The 20,865-nt window shown below is 41.4% G+C and overlaps 1 protein-coding gene across 8 annotated transcripts in view; it reads left to right on the forward strand.

Moving 5' to 3' along the window:
* ntng1a (netrin g1a) overlaps nucleotides 1-20,865 on the forward strand; it is a 170,206-nt gene that overhangs the window by 87,176 nt on the left and 62,165 nt on the right. For all 8 annotated transcript variants that reach the window (XM_015954913.3, XM_070553072.1, XM_070553071.1 and 5 more), the window contains exon 3: nucleotides 8,505-9,148. In XM_015954913.3, the coding sequence (XP_015810399.3) occupies nucleotides 8,505-9,148 (644 nt within the window). The remainder of the gene's footprint in view (nucleotides 1-8,504; nucleotides 9,149-20,865) is intronic.

Here is a 20,865-nt window from a genome sequence, read left to right on the forward strand (position 1 = left end):
TAAAAGGAAAAGATTTCCCTGAAACCTGAGCGCTGTGAATAATGTCGGTTTGTGGTGAGCAGCTGAATGAGATTAGTCTCATTCATTATCCACCAGCAAACAGCCTATTTTTATTCCTCCAGTTGGTGGCTTAAATTAGCCTGAAGATAATGGGAACTGTGCAAAAAGAATTTAGAGCAGCTTCACGAGTTTATGAAATTTACACAGAAGTACATTCCTTCTATAAACACACACACACACACACACACACACACACACACACACACACACACACCACACACACAGCAAAAGCTCTATCTGACTGAGTCACAATCGGATTAAGCCAGTGTGTTTTGGTTGGGCTGGAGGCATCCCTATTAGCACTGATTTGTCGTGACCTCAGATGTGGGTTTGTAATCTGCATTGGCTACTCCTGCCACCCTCCCAAACACCCCCCAGCCACCCCACCCCCACCATATCCCGCCCCCAGTTCTGGTCACTCATCATCACATTGGGTTTAATAGAAACATCTTAGGTGATTACAGAAATGCTGCTGTCGTCGCGCCGGCTGCCATCAATTGTTTTAATGTGTGCCAAGCCGTTAATTCATGAGCAGAGGCCTCGGCGCTGCCCTCCAGTAAAACACAGAAATCCGCTATTGATTTTCATGAGGCTGTATACTCAGCATTTTTATCTGCACCACGCTCTTCTCCGGTAGGCCAGTCAGGTTATTGATCTTCATAAAGGCGGTATTTTGTTGTTAGGCTAGAAGTGGAGGAGACACTAATGAAAGGTTTTAACCTGTGTGTTAAGGGGATGGAGGTGATGGAGGGGGGGGGGGGGGGGGTGTCTCTGGACCAGTGGTCAGGGCTGCCAGGTGCTACACAGCAGATTTTCAGCTGCTCGGTCTCGAGGATCGATAAGGATACATCTTTGTCTGATTACAGAGATGTGCTGCTCAGAGTGGCAGTTTTGGTGTGTCAGAGAGAGAGAGAGAGAGAGAGAGAGAGAGAGAGAGAGAGAGAGAGAGAGAGAGAGAGAGAGAGAGAGAGAGAGAGAGAGAGAGAGAGAGAGAGAGAGAGAGAGAGAGAGAGAGAGAGAGAGAGAGAGAGAGAGAGAGAGAGAGAGAGAGAGAGAGAGAGAGAGAGAGAGAGAGAGAGAGAGAGAGAGAATTCTAAAACAGAACAAAGTATAAAGAGCTTGTAAGAACAATAACCATTTTGGGTTCTGTGCTTTTTTACCAGTTTATGAACTAACTTACATGATGTACTTTCCAGTTTTTGCTTAATTAGCACCTGTCACCTAAAGGCTTTGAGATTAGCTTCTGGAATCGGCAAGGTCTATTAGAAAAATATCGGATGGCCTACTGAATGGATTTTAATGAGGCTTCCAGAAAGTATTACTGGGATCTAAAACTGATTAACATTTGAAGTCAACCCGATAAAAATGGCCACCATTACTAATAAACCTTTGTGTACCTCAAATAACTACAAGTTACTCACTTTGTAAAGACATTAAACTAATCCAATAAGTCACTTAAAAGATACACACTCTGATTACCAAACAGACTGTACAAGTATTTGTAATGGTAAATGTATATACCCCTGATCCTGATTACTGGGTGTTTATTATGTAGATTGTTTGTTTTGTTTTGTTTTCTGGGTCATTTTGTTGATAACCGGGACAATTTTTGGCCAGTTTCCAGTTGTGAAATGGGAAAAACTGACTATAAAATCTTTAGGCTGCTGTCTGCTAAAAAGCCCAAACCATTAAACTTCTACCACTTTTGAGCAGAATTATTGTGGTATTTGTAAACACTGTGCTGTGTATTAAGCTCAAACATCTTCATTTTGTCTTTTAAATGTTCTCAGTTTTTTTTTAATTCACTCACTTTTTACCTTCGTTGTTATTACTTTGTTATAATTTTACTGAACATATTCCATTAAGCACGCTGAGACCTAAAGAGTCAGGGGCGTTCTGTTTTTTTCTAAATGACCTTAGGTTAAATCTTGATGGGACAGGCGCCCCTGTCATTACCATAATTCTTCCTCACTGGAGAGTCGTGGTCTCTAAATTGGAAGGAAATAACCTTGTAGTTTAATTAGACTGGTGGCTAGCAACAGTTGCTACTGGCATTATTCTTCTTCTATGCTTTATAAAGGCAAAATGTGTTTTCTAAAAATATGTAAATGTTTATTTTATGTATTTATATATTTTTTCATTTTTTTATTAAGGTGACATTTTTTGTGTAAATTAAACACATCACACACTTTTTTTTAAATAAACTTACTGGCAGAGTGAAGGTAAAACAGCATCAAAATTTTCGATAATCATTCACACGCTTACTCTAACTTACTTACCTTGTCCCATCACATGCTTTGTGCTCTGGTTACTTAGAATGACTTGGTGCAGAATAGGCAGAACGTTGTGACCCAACATAATGATGGTGCCAAAAAAGTACAAAAGTGCTCCAGGCAGACGTAACAACAATTATTGAAATGACAAACTTGCGTCCTTTCTACTGGTGCCGGAGGTGAAACGTTGAACACGTGGGAGAGAGCAACAGGCATCAAACAGCCTAAGTGTTGCTAAAAACAGTCTGCAAGACCAGGCAAACCATTCACAAATGATACAAATAACTTTAAAATAAATGTATTGATAGCATGTTTGGTAGTTATGACAACAAACAGCCTCTCATGGTAAAGATCTATGTTTGGGGGGGGGGGGGGGGGGGGGGGGGGGGTTGAGTGTATGTCCTGCTTTAAAAACAATATTAATAAGTAAACGTTTATTAAACAGGATTAAACATGATGTACCTTAACTTCTCAGTGGCCGGGTGTCCACACTGGGACTGGGAGATTAGGGTTCAAATCCCAGTTGGGTCATACCAAAGACTTTTAAAATGGGACCCACTGCCTCCCTGCTTGACAGTCAGCTTTAAGGAGTTGGGGGATTTAATCACCAAATAGTTCCCAAGCGCAGCCACTGCTGCAGCTCACTGCTCCACATGGGACTGGGTCAACCGCAGAGATGTAATTTCACCATGTGTGATGATGACTAATGGGACTTTAGATGTTGTGCAGATCATTTTTTGCAGCTTTAGGTGACAGTTTTGTTGTGGAGCAGAAATGGTTTCCTGTACTGGTTGGTTTGACAGTGGAGCTGCAGCAGCATATATCACATCCCTCTCATAGCTTTGCATTCAGATGCTGTTGCTTTTTTTTACCATAATAGTCTTTGCTATTTATCACAGTATTTGTTTGCAAATTTACGTTGAAATCAGCTTCTTCTCGATGGCTGAAGTTTTTATTCTTTCTGGCGGTGACCTGCAGGTCAGCCTGTTCCACACAGGTCCTGCAGGTCATGTCGGTTCCAGTAAATGAAGCAGGAAAACAAGTGAGTTCAGGCAGACGGGTCAAAAAAGTGACTTTGCCTTTGCTGTAACTAAATTATTTACAGATACATGGCATGCACCAGGCTCTGATTACTGCAACACTTCCTTCCCTCTCCTTTAAACACACACAGAACGAGGACTTCAGGCTCTATTCTAGCAAACACATCTCTGTCTCAGTCCCACCCTCCTGTCTGTTTCATCCTGCATCCGTGTATTTTTTTTCTTCTTATCATTTTATAATTTGTTACTGTCAGACAGAAATGTTTCATCTCTTTAAAAATTTCAAGTCTTTGTGGAAAATAAATAAACTGTGTGGTCAGAGTTTGTGTTTCATCTGTGGTCAGATAATTGAACAGATAACTGAAGGTCATAATGTTTTATAGATGTATTGATTCTTGTGTAAAGAGAGGCTGTTTTTATGCTCACTGGTTCTCTAGTTGAGAAGGAAAAAGGCTCTTTTACCACATCCTGCTCATATAAACGGAGCTACAAGGTTAAGTCACACACTTCTCTTGATTGTTCTCATTAAATAGTCATCAGTAGGACTACAAACAGATGTTTAGAGGAACCAGTAGTTGATTTAAACAGAAAATCAAGAAAACAGAAAAGGTAACAACGACATTGTGATACTAGAGCCATCAAAGATGTAAAGTTGAGTCACTGCTGATGATATCACCCTAATATTACTTGGTGCAACTTGTGGGTGGGACTAGTTATTTTCTGATCTAGTTATACCTCCATTTACTACATGTGCTGTTGATGTGTTAAAGTGTAGGATTGGAAAAGATAATGATTGTAGAATGTATGTTGATTCTGATGGTTTATTAAGCTATGTTTATGTGGACCAGGTGGTGCTGAGCTCCTAGAATTATGTAGGTGCACATTTAAAACTCCCTGATGCCACTAATGCTGGCAAGTTAGCTTAGAGCGGGGGTCGGCAACCCGCGGCTCTAGAGCCGCATGCGGCTCTTTAGCGCTCTCTAGTGGCTCCCTTGAGCTTTTTCAAAAATGTTTGAAAATTGAAAAAGATGGCGGAAAGAAATAATTTTTTTGTTTTAATATAGTTTCTGTAGGAGGACAAACATGACACAAACATTCTTAACGTTTTTCAGTGCTGTAAAAATGTGTAGAAAAATATTAAATTTCAACATTTCTGTCAACGAAGATTTGCGTCATAGCCTGCGACACATGTTTCTATCGGCCGGGCGGGATGCCAGGCAGGTGGCTGTTGTAAACAAATTGGCGGCTGTGTGATGGGCCATGGATCCCAAAGGGAAAAAGAGAAAAATAACTGAGGAGAACAGAGGATTCAACGTTTCTTGGACCGAATCATTTGCATTCATTGCCAATGCGGAAGGATTGCCTGAATGTTTGCTCGGTAACGAGAAGTTGTCAAATAACAAAAAGAGTAATGTGGAAAGACATTTCCAGGGAAGGCATGCTACATTTGCAGCCGAATAAGGGCGATTGCATTACTTCTGGAGAAATTACAGGAGCGCAAAAATAGATTTAAGAAGTGGATTGCATCTCCAAACTCCACTACTGCTGCAAGTTTTGTTGCAACCGGGGAGATAATAAAGCGTGGAAAACCGTTCACAGATGGTGACTACATGAAGGAGTCGTTTTTATAAATGCAGGCTGCGTTTTATTGCACTGTTTGTTGCCCCGATGAGGGGCACGTTATGCACGTTCAATTTTGTTGTTTTTTCAAATCCTAAAAAGAAAAATGACATCAAAAATCGGATTTCTTTATTGCATTTCTTTAATTTCATCAAAGCAATGAAACATGATTCATTAATATTGTAGTGAAGTTAAACTTGAGGTGGCATCGTACAACAGAGTAGTCACGTGGTGCGTCATTCTCTACAGGATGCGCTACAGGGAAAATAAACATTTAATCATGAAGGCTCATTATGTATTTGTAGCCAACTTAGTCATTTTGATAGTAGGCTAATATAGATACATACAGCCTGTGTTACCTTCATTATAAGGCTTATATAAGGCTTTTAATTTTTTGCGGCTCCAGACATATTTGTTTTGTTGTTTTTTTGGTCCAATATGGCTCTTTCAACATTTTGGGTTGCCGACCCCTGGCTTAGAGGGATGTTAAGGTCATTTTAAAGTGTGTTTCTGTGTAAACGGTCTATATTATATGCAAGGGAAACCAAGAATTGGAGTCTGGGCTCTCTGGAAAAGATATAATTCCTAGTGCCTACTGTATAAGCCTAAGGTGGCAGTCTAATATCTGGGGTTGCTGCAGGTGGTCAGGTCTAGGTTCAGCAACAGGATGTGCTCCTAGAATGAGGTCAGCTGACCACCTGAATGTCCTGAATGACCAGGTTACTCCATCTTCCCTGATGGCACGGGTGTATTCCAAGATGACAATGGCAGGATTCATCGGGCTCAAATAGAGAGAGTGGTTCAAGGAGCATGAGACATCATTTTCATACAAGGATTGGCCACCACAGAGTTCAGACATTAAACCCATTGAGAATCTTTGGGATGTGCTGGAGATGGTTTGTGCAGTGGTCAGACGCTACCGTCATCAATGCAACACTGGGTTGAATAAATTGTGACGTTGTAAAAGCTTATTGGAACCCAGCCAGTGTGTGACATCATCAAAGCCAAAGGCGGTCTACAATATGTGTGTGTGTGTGTGTCACTGTTTTGCTGGTGACTAATATTTGGCCAGCTGGTGCAAATGATATCACCAAATCTATATTTGTGTTAAAAACTTCCTCTATATAAGTGCACATTGGCACACACAAACACACACACACACACACACACACCGACAGCAGTGTGTGTATGAGTGTGTGTTTTAATAGACTGTCCATAGCCTCCAAGCACACATAACCGTTGTCTATGAGTTATTACACATCTGTCTGTGTATTTTAAGCTGCACCAGGTGCTGCAGTTAATGGCACACCTAACCTCGTACCACCAGACGTTCCACTGGAAGCCAAGTGGAATTTTTCACATCTACCCTGCCTTCTTCGTCTCCTCTGCATCTCTGCTGTCCAGTGCTAAGAGAAGGCTGTAGGGGACGGCCCAGACAGGATATTAACGGGGGCCCTCCGACAGTCAGAAGGCCTGGCAGTGTTTCATTGTCACCTTGCCTTAGAGGATGAGCAAAAACCTGCAAAGCTTATTAGCCGAATGAAGCTGTTTCTCTCTCTAACTTTCTCAGTCTCTGCCTCGCTGCTTCATTACACCATCTTACATCACACACACACACACACATAGGGCGACATCTCCCATCTAATCAAGTAGTGGATTATCTTGTCCTGATAAATTGGAGCTTGTAGCACTTGAAAGGTCCTCTTGGAGGAGTGTCGTCTCCTCTAACAGCTAGTTCGAGCCCCCAGGGAGCAAGAGGAGAGAACATTGCCTTGTAATGATTTGTGGTGAATTGGACAAATGTTTTCAGAGAGACCTCTTTCCAGCAACGTGCTTGATGAATCGGAGCGTGTGAAGAGACTTTCCAAAACCACAAGTCAAATTGAGACTTGTCTGATAAACAACAACATCGTCTTTTCCTCAGACTGAGTTGAAGAAGACGATTCGACCTTTCAAAAGGCTTACAAGTCAGAGTTAAAGAGTGAATATTTAGACAAAAAAGTAGTTGTAAGAGGCGGCCAAAGGCTTTAGAATGGCTCTGATGATGTAAAGTGATCAATAAAGCTATTTATGTGTTATTTTGTAGAAAAAATACTTTTTAAATCAAGTTTTTCTATGAATGAGTTTTGTTCAGACAAAGAGCACTTTTATAATTCTAACACTTATTAACAAAAGCATTTTAAAAACTCGTACAATTCTGAAGGTACAATGTGACATTGGTTAGGAGATTTTTGATGTGACAGGGATAATAAGCCAAAAGCATAGAAATAACATGATGAGGCTGCTCAATTATGGAACAAAGTCACAAGCATGTATATTTAACACAGTTACATGTGGGGATGGGGGACACTGTTCAGAGTTCACATTTTAATACAACCGTAGGCACCCATTCACATCAGCAGGTAGCACAGATGTGCATTTTTGTTTAAATTTATGTACTTATGAGTATAAATTATGTGGCTATGTTTCTGTAATCTAACTAAAATCAATAAAAAATTACTTTAAAATGCCTATTTAGTGTCACAACATATATCAGAGTATGTATCATTCACACATTTATATTTGCATATAGACATTGATCAATGTTTCCTTGTTTGATGAAATATGGTCTGTGATGCTCAAAAAGAAGAGAAGAGCTGGTGTGAAAGCCAAGATGTCCAAATGAGGATGACGCCATTGGAAATAAATTGTGACCATTTAAAAATGTTGATGATCACAAATATAATTTTTACGAAAGGATATTCCTGTACACCACACCACTGAGTGAGCTGGGGATCAGGAATAAAAATAACCAAGGCCATTTTTTAAACACCCGTTTTGATTTGTTTCTAAGGCAGCATTTGTTGGTAAAGCAGTTTTAATGTTAGTTGGAAGCCAAATTTAAAATAAGACATGGTTAATCACACCCCATACAACCCTAACCCCTTACACCACGACTTAAATTCTCCTTCAGGAGTATTTCTCTTATCCGATGGCACCATCTAGTGGCTGACAAGCATATCACAAATCATTTCTCCTTCCGTTTTTTAAGATGGTGACTTCATGTTTTTTGTTTTTGTTTATTTGTGTGCTTCTGTAGCTGACAAAAAGAGCTAAAACACATTGTATTATTCTCATGTCATGTTGTGTTCTCATATATTTATAGTTTAGAGACGCACTTGTCCGTGAAAAGTTCATCAACTCTGCATCAGCTGAGGTATTCCTTAAATTTTAAGCGCATAAGCTGTAGTCTAACGCTATTGGTTAGTTCTGGCTGGCGCTCTATTGCACTCTGCAGGGCAGGGGGCGTGCTTAGCAAAAACACAAGAAAACACGTATTGCTTACATTATATCACAGTACATGATAAGTCAGTCACCTTTATGGATTTTTGAAAAAGCATACATCATTTCTGAAAGGGAAAAACTTCAGAAAGCTACTTTAACTGAGGTCTTGGTTGTGATCATTGTTAATTTCCCTGATTTATCTCTTATCATTTTCTTTCTCCTCTTTTCTTTTTGTCCCTCTCTACAGGAGAATCCCTACATGTGTAATAATGAATGTGATGCCAGCACAGAGGAGCTTGCTCACCCTCCAGAGCTTATGTTCGATATCGAAGGCCGCAACCCCACGACCTTCTGGCAGTCGACATCCTGGAAGAAGTATCCAAAGGCCCTTTTGGTAAACATAACACTATCCTGGAACAAGACCATCGAGCTGACCGACGACATCGTTCTCACTTTTGAGTCTGGTCGACCAGAGCAGATGGTTTTAGAGAAATCTCTTGATTATGGACGAAGCTGGCAGCCATACCAGTTCTATGCCACTGACTGCTTGGACGCCTTCACCATGGAACCCAAAACAGTGCAGGACCTGACCCAGCACACCCTGCTGGACATCATCTGCACGGAGGACTATTCTCGCGGGTACGTGTGGAAGTACGATAAAACCGTACGTTTTGAGATCAAGGACCGATTTGCGCTGTTTGCTGGGCCACGACTCCACAATATGGCCTCCTTATATGGACAGCTGGACACAACTAAGAACCTGAGGGACTTTTTCACCATCACTGATCTGAGAGTCCGTCTGCTCCGGCCTGCCACAGGGGCTACGATGGTGGACGAGAACAATCTGTCCAGATACTTCTACGCCATTTCCGACATAAAAGTTCAGGGGAGGTAAGAAAAATATTCTTCCTTCTCTGTTTTATACATGATGGACATCAGGGCAGATGACCCATTACTGCTCTCTCTCTGAGCTCCAGATAAACACATCGAATGCTTTTAGGGTTGATAAGGAAAAGATTGTTCATTAGTGGGGAGTTTTTTTTTTTTTTTTTTGGACAACTATTGAGCGGCTGCCTGGTTTTGGGGGAAAAAAATGTGTTTACCGTTAACCATTCTTTCCACTTAGGCAGTGAATCTATATTGCTGTGTAGAGTTCACAAGACATCAGCACTTCTTAATTAAGCAAACTGCTTACGGTTTGCTGAAGCACTCTGCTTTGGACAACAAATTCACTCAGCTGTCTGCTGGCCTGTGGAAGACGTCAGATGTAGCGTTTCAACCATCAGGTCGCTGCATGCTGTAATTAGTGTTTGATTTACAGATTCCACAGAGGGTCATGTAACATGAAAACAAGATGCCATTATGGTGTTAGCAGGAAAGGCCGACAAAGCTCCCCCTGCTTTTTGATGCTACAGCAAGAGTCACTGGGGCATAGGCTTAAGTGGATCTGTTTTACACAGTGTGGGTTTTCAATTTAACTGATGTGGTTGTGGGGTTGAAGGAATGAAGATTTAATTACTCTTGTTTTACTCTTCACACATGAGAGAGTTGTTGTACACAAGCGCAGAGTAGCGGAACGTCACAACAATCCAAGGAAGTGGGTAGAAGTGTTGACGCCGGGGCTCCCAGACCGTGTGTTATGTGTCTGTGTGCCTCAGCTTGCAAATAAACTCACAGGGTTGACTACAAATAGAACTGTCTTGTTCTGCAGACAGGATTTGCTCTGAGAGATGTAGCTGCATGGAAAACTAACAGACTGAGAAGCCATGGGGCAACTGCACCCCAATTCTTAAAGTCGGGGTGCACACTTAGTGGGGGGTGCACACCTTATACACACTCATTTCTTTCTGAACTAGTTTTGATTCAAGGACTCTTCACCCATTTATCATACCAATTTATTTTGAATTTACAACTGCTTAGCCCCAACCTACACTCTATCAGCTGACACCTTTGCCTCATTCTTCACTGACAAAGTGGCAGCTATAAGCAAACAGTTTACTCAACTGGCTACTCCTGAACATTCGCTACCACAAACTCCTTCTAGCCCAACCATCTCAAGCCCTACTGCTTCATTTTCCTCTTTTTCCCCTCTCACTGAGAACTGTGTGTCCAAGCTTCTCACGTGCAGCCGCCCTACTACATGCCCACTCGATCGCATTCAGACTAAGCTGCTCCAAGCTATTGCTCCTACATTAGCACCCAGCTCTATCTGTCATTTCCACCGGTCGACAACACTGTCTCTGCATGAATATCAAACTGTCTCTCTGGCATATCAAACTGGATGAAATCCCACCATCTCCAACTCAACCTCTCTAAAACTGAACTACTTGTCATCCCAGCAAAACCATCCATACAGCACAATGTCTCAATCCAAAATGACGTCCTGTCTCTGGCTCCTTCAAAGGCAGTTTGAAATTTGGGTGTTGTGATTGATGACCACCTGACCTTTAAAGATCTCTGTTGCTCGTTCATGCTGCTTTGCGCTGTATAACATACGAAAGATCAGACCATACCTAACACAACATGCCACCCAGCTCCTGGTGCAGTCTACTGTCATCTCTCGCCTCAATTACTGCAATACCCTTCTAACTGGTCTTCCAGGCTGTACTGAGACATCTTCAAATGGTCCAGAATGCAGCGGCGTGTCTGGTCTTCAATCAGCCAAAAAGAGCACACGTCACCCCTCTGTTTATTGAGCTGCACTGGCTACCGCTAGCAGCACGCATCAAATTCAAATTGCTAACACTAGCATACAAAGTCCGAGATGGTACATCTCCCATCTACCTGAATCCTCTTGCAAAGGCTTACGCCTCGGCCCGACCGCTTCGGTCATCACAGGATCGTCAGCTAGCAGTACCTACACCATGCTCAGGACAATCCAGACTCTTCTCATGCATCGTTCCACAAATGTGGAATGACCTACCAAGCACTACCAGAACAGGGGCTTCCTTTTCAATTTTCAAGAAACTCCTGAAGACCGTGCTCTTCAGAGAGCATCTTCTAAACTAGCACCCTCCCTGCACCCGTCCCCCCCTCTCTACTGTCAACTCCTTGTTCCCTCCTCTCCATGATTGATATCAAGTTGTGGTTGTTATTGTTGTTGTTAGCCTCAAGGGCAACATGCCGATTATCACTTGTAAGTCACTTTGGACAAAAGTGTCTGCTAAATACATAAACATAAACCCACACACCCTCTTCTGAGTTTGAGCTAGCTAAGCAGCGCTTAGTTGTGAAGATGAGATTTGAAAAAATAATAAGTTACGGGTGAATGAAGTACAAGCATTCTATGTTAGGTTCACTGAGAAATATAGAATTATTTTTTTTCTTTTCCAAATATGATCGAGGTTCACCCCAAGCAGAATGCAAAAATAGTTCTCCACACCTCTTTTCTGGATTTGCCGGTGCAAGAAAAATGACAGATGTGTGTCACACTATAAATTTGCATTCATGGATTCAACTATCTTGGCTCATGACCGGGAAAAGATACAGCAGCACACGTCTCAGTTGGTAAAAGCTTAACAATTGAGTTGCTAGATTCTAGCAGACAGTTACTGGAACGCGTCCTTTCAAAATAAGACAGGCCTAAATTAAGCTCTGGCGCTAATGACAGTTATCCCTGTTTGAATGCGGTGTGAACCTGTGTTTTCCGGCTTCACAAATGACCACATAGGCAACAGTACGTACAAAGCTAACAGCCTAGATGAAGCCATCCAAGATCTGCGCCATCTGTACTGCAAGGCAGCGGGAGCCCCGGGAAGGCGCTAATGCCACAGCTCTACTGGACAAGCAAGATGAAACATCACCATGGCAACGTACCATGGAAACGTTTCTGGCTTCAGAGATGACCACTTTTCTTTTAATTATATAGATTAATGAGTAAGACTCCGGATCCTGTTGTTGTCCTGAAACAGGAGCGCCAGAGCTTTTTGTCCACAGAGAATGACTCACTGTTTTTTTTTATTGAGACATCAAATATTTTTAAATTAAAAAAAATATTTGATCCCGGCTCCCGCCAGAGAATGCTGCTGTTGTGTTCTTGAGCAAGACACTTAACACGCCTTGCCAGTTGGTGGTGGTCAGGGGGACCAGTGGGAACAGTGTTCCGCAGTCTTGCTTCTGTCACTGCGCCCCAGAGCAATTGTGGCTACACTGTAGCTCATCATCACCAGAGTGTGAATGTGTGTGTGAATGGGTGGATAATTGTGTTGTGACGTGCCTTGAGGAATTGGGTAACCCTAAGAAGGTGCTATGCAGAAAATGTCCATTTACCATTTATGCCCTCTTTAACCCTCATATTACCTTTTAATTTTCTAATGTTTCTGGTGTTTGAGTACAGAAAGATGCACATACAAAACTTCCTATAGAAATATTATATAATATTTCATATGTCCCAAATTTTTACATGAATTTCATCCTCATCTTCATCCCTAACAAAAGATAATAAAAAATGCGTGTGTTTCTTAAATTTAACCCCTTTATTGCCAGGTTTATTATCAGTGGTTTATTATCAGTACTAGAATTGTGAAAATATGAAAGGGAAATTTAAATATCTATTAATTTTTGGTGTTTATGTTCAGATGACTATTTTGGGGATTAAACTCTCACAGCCTTGGAGTGTCATAAATAGGCATAAAAATAGTTTTTCCTCACCATATAGTTTTGGTGTAATTTCATGTTTTCTAAAAAAGTCACAATTTTAAGTTTGGTGCGCAAAAAAAATGCAGACGCAATACTTCCTCATATAATGTTTCATAACTCCCTTTTTTTAGATGAATTTTGTCCTTGGCTTCAGTCCTCACAAAATATTATAAAATATGTGTGTGTTCTTGAGATTTAACCCATTTATTGTCAGGTGCATGAGCATAACCAGAAATGTCAGCAAAAGAAAACATATAAACATTTTTTTTGTGTTATGTCAAGATGATTGGTTTTATGGGCGCATTTGCAAAACACTGAAGTATCATAAATGGTCTTAAAAATATTTTCATTAATTTTTTTCATTTGAATGCAGCGTTAGTTATTTCCACGGTATACATACGAAAAATGCGCAGTCTAGTGGAAAACATAAAAAACTCAAAACTGAGTCTTCAACTGCCCTTGGAACCCAGACAGAATTATATATATAAGGCGCAAAAAAATCCACTAAGGGCGGTAACGCTACAAAATGATTTCAGTGTTACATTAAATGGAGTAGGGAAATATTTTTAATTAGTTTTGATATTTCCCCCAAAAATGATACTTTGCAGTAGCATAGCCAAAATTCACCACAAAAATACACCTGTCTGCACAAAAAAATGCACTTAGGACATATACAGGTCCTGCAAAATATTTGTATGCACCAGCAAATCTACATTTTCCCAGGACTGCTGGTCCTGGGATTAATGTTTTTAAATTCCCATCTAATGCAAATGTATCGTGACATACAGGTTTATAAAATAATGTTTGAAATTTTGGTACTGAAGCTGTTTTATCAAATTCATCAGTCTGTTGGATGTAAGCTCAGCCTCTTCAGACTGAGGTTCTTCAGTGAGTTGGTGAATATTCATAAACTTTACACAGAAACACACTTAAAAATGGCCAGATGATCCCTGTGATGTCATTAAATAAAATTCCCAAATACCTCACCTCCTTTTAGTGCACAGTAAATGCGCAGGTACCCTTGAGCACAAGTATGGTAATGAATGCATAGCTCAGGAATCGAAATTTTGACTTTTCCTGTGATTGAGAAGGTCGTTCAGCAGAAAATAACTGGAGGGCATTTACAAATACAAAAGAGCTTGATGGGGCATCCATTCGAAGTGTGCTGAAATGAAGAGGGCTGTCATAGGCACGGATTATTTATTCTATCTGACTAATCATGACCAAACCCATGCATCCCTATGGGGCTGTAGACTTGAGCGATGGCTTTGCAGCTCTGTCAGGCCAGTCGTTTACCAGCCTGCTGCTTTGAGAGTGAAGCTCACCTGAGAAATGCTTCCCACATTTACCAAAGGTAACACACAGTTCAGCAATAATGAGAAACATTCTACACAGAAAGGCTTCACACTCTGTTCTCCCTCTTCTCCTGGCAAATCACCGCTCAACGCCTTTCTCCAAGCATCATATATCAGACGTAAGCTTCTTAACCCCCGAGTACGGTTCTGAGAGGCTCTCCAGGAGAGATATTCCAGGGCCACTGAGGTTGAATCTGGCATATATCACTGTGCTGGACTTGGTAAGCATCCGGCTGGATCAGGATGGAGAGTGGGCATGGAGCTTGCTGGTTTTCTTCCCTTTCCAAGCAGCGTGAGAAACTAATCTGTATTTTTTTTTTTGTTTTGTTTTTTTTAAATCAAAGTATGACCATTCTGTTATAGATGATTACAAGGAACGACTGGGCGATCGATGCCTAGAATTTCAAATTAAACCAGGCATGAAGCAGTGAGATGGATGCACACAATACATAGTGAGTTAAATGAATTGAACACCCTTCTGGTTTCATTGTATCAGCAGTACTAAATGGGCATGTGGAGACAGAGAGGGCTCGGAGGGCCGGGGGAAACAATTTTCTAATGATCTATTCTGACTTTCAAATAATTGCTCTGGCTCTCTTTTTTAATGCTTTACAGTAACTCTACTCTGCAATTGCACCGTCTCTCCCTCCTCACACGATCTCCTGGTCCTTTTCCTCCTCCTGCCTGTGATCAATATGGTGTAATTAAAGCTGGAGGAGATTCAGGCTGCTAACGGATCTGTTTCTGGCTCTTAGATTCTTCGTCCAGCATCCTGGTCCCGCTCTGATTCTCCTCTCATAGGGGGCTCTGGTATGAACGAAACCTTAGCCCATTGCTGTTCTAGCACAAGACAGATTTTGTTTGTTTTCTTTAGTGTCATTTTCATGGCTTAAATCCCAACTTTCACTCTGTGTGCACACATGAAACAGTTCACATCATGTATGTTCTGAGATGAATGATCAGAGGTCGAAGTTAAACCAAATTCAAAATATAGACTTTTGGTGTTTGTAGGACGGACGAGTCAGTCAGTCATGGACATCAGGCAGCCTTTGTTTGGTCACTATGCTCTTTAACCTCTTTCATTCAGTGTGGATCATTTACATAATCAGTCTGAATCTAAATGTTTCCTTCAAAACTGAGTTTAGGAGTTGTACATTGTAGAAGGCAGTGTCTACTGGTGCCGTGGTAAACTCTGCTGGGGGTCTGTTAACAGATCTTACTCCTGAACTCCCCGTGACGCTCATCGCTCTCACACAAACCAGAATATAGATTCACTCTTGTGTCAACCGTTATTCCGCTTCACATATCCATCCAAAACAGGAATCATGGTGTGTGTAATTTCAGTGGCATTTTATGGCTTCCCGTGTTGTTCACGTCTGATTACAGCTGTTTTTGAATAATTAAGCTATCTGAAAGCAGGAAATCAGGGATATGTGTGAGTACCTATTTAGTGCATAAAAATCATTTTGCTACAGCGTTTTGTCTCAAGTTGTTTTCTAACATCACCTGCTGAGGATTAAAACTGTTTGCTGACTGAAAATATCAGAAGAATGTGGCATGTGCACATTTACCACCGGTACGTCTCTCATCCAGACCTGTTATCTATCTACTCTTTGTCTCTCTGAGTAATGTCAGATTTTGAAATGATACAAAACCTTGTTGGAAAAACAAAAAAGCTCTTTTATGATCAGCTCTGTGCTGGATTATTTTACTTTAATGGGTTTCTGAAAGTCAGGTTCTGTTACAGAAACAAGGTGACTTGATATTTGGTTTTCAAGTGGCTGAATGGATTGAGATAAATGCCCCTAATATATCAAATATATCTAAAAAAAACATTACCAGAGTTTCAGCTTTCATATCATATTGTTTCATATGTTTTCACCTGCCCTGAGTTTGATTAATTATATTTTCTGTTGGACAGCCAGAGACTTTTGTATTTTGATAACAAAGAACCAATTTTAATTTCCTAAATGTGATATTTTAGAACAAATCCATCTCACTGCATGCATTGTAATCAAATTTGCAATAAAAATGTAAACCTTTTGACTGAAAGCATGCACAAATAAACCGTCTGTATAAGGGATTAGATGCTTTATTCCTCCCAGAGTGCAGAGGTCCTATTATTGGTGCATCCTAATTGGTGTGTAGTTGAGTGCATGTGCAATTTGGATACAGCTGTTCCCAATAAAGATCAGCAATTTGGCGAATGATGGCTCCATTGGAACTCCCCTAAGGGAGGAACAAACAAGAGGTCGATCTAGTTTTTTCATCCTCTTCATCTCTCTCCACACTGCTTGGATTGCTCTTAGGCCTGCCTGTAGTTGACAGATAATCTATTTGTGCTAATTTCATGTTTCTTGCTGCCCACTTCTCCCCTTGAATAAGTAATTCCACTTGTCTACCCTCCTTAGTCTCACACTGTCTCGCTTTTCTGCCTCTCTCCATCTATGTGCTACCATAAGCATCTATTTACTTTGTGCTGTGCTCTGCATTTTAGCCTCTTTCCTGTTATTTTAATCAGCCCTCTGAATTGTGTGGGAGGGTGCTGTGTTTGTGGGACAGCAAATGCAACGGTGCCAAATAACTTGGACCATCTGTCAACATCCGTGCCACATGTTAGTTTGCAATTAAGAAAACATCCAACAGCCTTTTTTTTCCTGACACAGAGAGAGTAAGCTATGAGGTGAACACAAACCGTTAGAATCTGAGTCAAAATGCTGCGGATGGGCTGGAACGTTCTCAGTGAAGACAAATCACAGAAAATGGCAAGCGTTAGAAATCCTAGTAAACAAAATAAGTAGCATCAGTTTTTGTGCTGGTCATCATCATCAGCTGAAGGGCAGGCTATCATGTTTTGCCCATCTCTGGGTGTATTTGTTACTCTGTAGAGTTAGCGAAATATTTCATGAGTCACTGGATTTAAAAGAACCCCTCTGAAAGTAATTTTAGGCCTTTTTCACAACATAAATGTGCTCATAATCTTCTCATCTGCTTCATCTTAACAGTTGCAAGGAGCTGGTGTGATAATGACACTTGTGAGCTATGTAGTTTGCGTACCCGACGTTACATGTAGCAGACATTATGCACTTACATGTGCGGTGGAAAGGCCGGGTAAGAGTGAAGCATGATACACCGTTAGCTGCTGCAACTTTTTGAATTCTGCCATCTTTCTCTTTATGTATTACCGTGTGAACTGCTGAAATCGCTTGTGGCTTTGCTACTCTCCGGTGGTTTCATGACCTTGCTGGATCAGGTGCGTGGAATGTGGTTGCTCCTGATTTGCATCTGAAACTCTCCTGATGGAAATAGATGCTGCTGAGCTTACCAAGGAAACAAGTTTATTGCGACTGAGAGGTGGTGGACACCCTGAGCAGGTCTCCTGATTCCAGGAACGCACATAAAGGAAACCAAGATGTACTCTCACCTAGTAACGATTACCATGCGTCTTTGACCTGTGAAAGGAAACCATAGCACCTGGAGAAAACCCAACAAGCATGGACAGAACATGCTAACTCAATGCACAAAGGCTGCAGCTGGAAACTGAACATGTAACATTTTTCCTATGAGGCAGCGTAGCTACCGACTGTTTAACCATGCACTGCAGAGTTTGGCTTAATGCATAGGTGTAATGATGATGGCTGCATTCCACTACTGCAGCGGCAAATGCTATTGAGTCTGCAAATTGTGTTTTTATTTACAAAACATTTTGTGACTAATAAGTTACCTAACATGTTAGTTTTTGGTCAATTAGAGAAAACCTGTGCATGGATTGCTAAAACATGCTAACAGAGCAGCTGTAGCAGAGATCCAAACCTGCAACCTTGCTGTGGGGCAACAGCACTATCAACTGCCCTACTATGCAGCCCACTGCTATTTTACAATGGGAGGAAATCAGAAACAAAATAGTAGTATTTACGTATGTAATGCAATTTTTCATTTATTCACATATCTAACTTAGATCTTGCATAAGTTCATCCTTTAAGGCTATTTAAAAGATCTGACCAAAGATCTTAGTTTAAAAGGTTGATAAGCATTCCAGACTCCAGGAGTCGGAAACGTTCTCTCAAACACAGAACACCATGTCATACCCTCTTTACCTTTGCCGGATACAAGATCTAGAGTACTTTCAGGTTTATTCGGCCTTAGTTAACCTCAGTAACAGGCTGCTCTGTCTTTGACCTCCTATTGATCCTTATTTGTTTCCCTTGATGTGTGCTATTTTTCCACCTAACCCTGCGTCTGTCTCCCTTTCAACACTGTATCTCCTTCTTCCTTCATCCGCGAGAACCAACATCACGTGTCACCCCTGACTTCTGTCCAAGCCGTTTCTCCATCTCCCTACCTTTGATCGTCCTCCCTCCGGCCGTCTCCAGCTTCTACGCCCTCCCCGCGCTGGTCTGCCAGGTGGAGGAGCTCAAAAGAATTTTTTTATCAGTTGAAGCAGAAACTTTTTACTCACCTTGATCATATGTGCAGAAAGAGTCTGGCTTCACAAAGGCCATCAGATCTCTGCCAAGTGTGCGAACTGGATTTGAGGCTGTCTGGACAACAGAACTTCAGAAGTGTTTCAGAACCAACCTCCAGCTGAGGAGAAGCTGGAAAAAGGTGGCAAACTGAGACAAATCCTTCCAAGAAAAGAAATCTAATGTATTTTACTGACTCCATCTGCCCTCTGATTGTTTCCTTGGAGTCTAACCTGTATTATTTTTAAAGTGTTGATCATTTCCAGGCTCTCACCACTCACAGTAATTTACCCGAAGGTGTACTCATCTGGAGCCAGATGTCGTGGGCGTGTTCCCTTGTGACTGCTATTAATATACAACCTTGCACCCCTATCCAATTAATTGGATCCTCCCAGCTGCAAAAACCTCCCCAAGCAATGCATCTGTGAAGGAACACGCTTGGTGCCATACAGGGGCAGCAAATGAGGAGCAGAGTGATAAAAGCACTCCTTTCAAAATGCAACATGTTTATACACAGCAGCTGCATTTATAATGTTGTCCATTGTACCGTAAAAATGGAACTCTTTGTTTTATTAACTGGATCAACAGGTCCCTAAAAATATAATATAAGATGAAATTGATGCTGTTCTGAATGCTTTGTTCCTGCAGCTGAATCAAGTTAGTCACAAACACACAACAAATAAATAGCACAAAACATTCAAATAATATGAAAGAGAAATGTGTTGCAGAATTATAGAACCAAGTTTATTTTTGTCTCTGAGAGTTGGAAACAGCAAGAAATGTGAAAAAAAAAACATCAGGAGAAGCTGGTGACTAAATTACAAATCAACTGAGATCAATTCAAGAGGCATTGTGATTAAATGCAGCATTTTTACAAATGTGACACAGATGCTGCGATTTATTTCAGGTTTAAAAATACCCTAAAGTGTTGTCTGTACCAATTCAATGTGATTCCAACATCACTTTTGATTATTTCCGCAATTTCGTTTCCAATTACTGGTAGTTGCCAGCATCCCAAACCAGTGTGATACTGGTTTAACTAAAAAAGACATTTCCTTTGTAGAATCTGTGCCCATTCATCTGTTATCAACACATCGGTGACATCTATTATCAGAGACACTGAGCATGCTCCTGGATGGGAGGACAGAAGTATTCTATCTCTTCCATCAGTCACCAAACTCCTCATTAGCTCCAATTAGGTCTCGTGGACAGCTTTTTAGTAATGCGTTAACATTAGGTAGTCAAGGTCAGTTACAGGTCAGGGGTTTCATTTATCAAACATTGCGTAGAATGCTTACTAAAACCGTGCTTAACCTCTGCAAAAAAAAGTACTTAAGCCAAGCAGGTTTGTGATCTATCAAACATGGAGTACGCACAGCTGCACGCAATCTCCGCTTCATAAATCGGAGACTAACGAGAATGTTTCTAAGCTGCATTTTAGTCACATCCCACCCTCACTACGCCCACTTACTGCCATAAATAGTCAATGCAAAGTGCCTTGTGGATCTCATGCATATACATAAGCCGGCTGTTGCAGCACTCTGCCAATGACATGGTGACGTAGATCAAGGCAGATAAAGGAAGCGCAATTTCACAGAAGCAGAAATTGAGGTACCTGTGGGTGAGGTGGAGAAATGAAAGGAAGAGCTTTTGCAAAACAAATAAGAGAAAATCCACAGAGTGGCACAGCGTTGCTGAAGCCGTCAATGTTGTGAATTCTTCAGAGGGATCTGTGGCGGATATTAAAAAAATGGTCCAATCAGGATTTGATCCCCAGACTCCTGGGTGAAAGTCACACGCGCTAGCCAGTCACCTAAACAGAGATCTCTCCCTGTTCAACTAGCCAGGGCGCATGATCAATTGGGTCGTGACAAGACACACACTGTCACAGACGCATGACATTCTGTCTCAATCTGTCCCCCTGCTGATATTTTGCATTCCGTAGTCTGCGCTTCAGGCTGTGTGTGTGTTTGAGTGTGTGCGCGTGCGTATGTGTGTGAGTGTGCGCATGTGTGTGTACGCGTGCGTGAATGTGCGTGGGGGGTTGGGTGTGTGTGTGGGGGGGGGGGGGGGGAGGGTCTTGTTCTGTGTGAAAACAAAGCAGTACAAGTTATAATGCTGCAGGATTTCATAATTGTGTCCTTCTCAGCAG

Source organism: Nothobranchius furzeri, chromosome 7 (genome assembly GCF_043380555.1).
Source record: "Nothobranchius furzeri strain GRZ-AD chromosome 7, NfurGRZ-RIMD1, whole genome shotgun sequence".
NCBI classification, from domain to species: domain Eukaryota; kingdom Metazoa; phylum Chordata; class Actinopteri; order Cyprinodontiformes; family Nothobranchiidae; genus Nothobranchius; species Nothobranchius furzeri.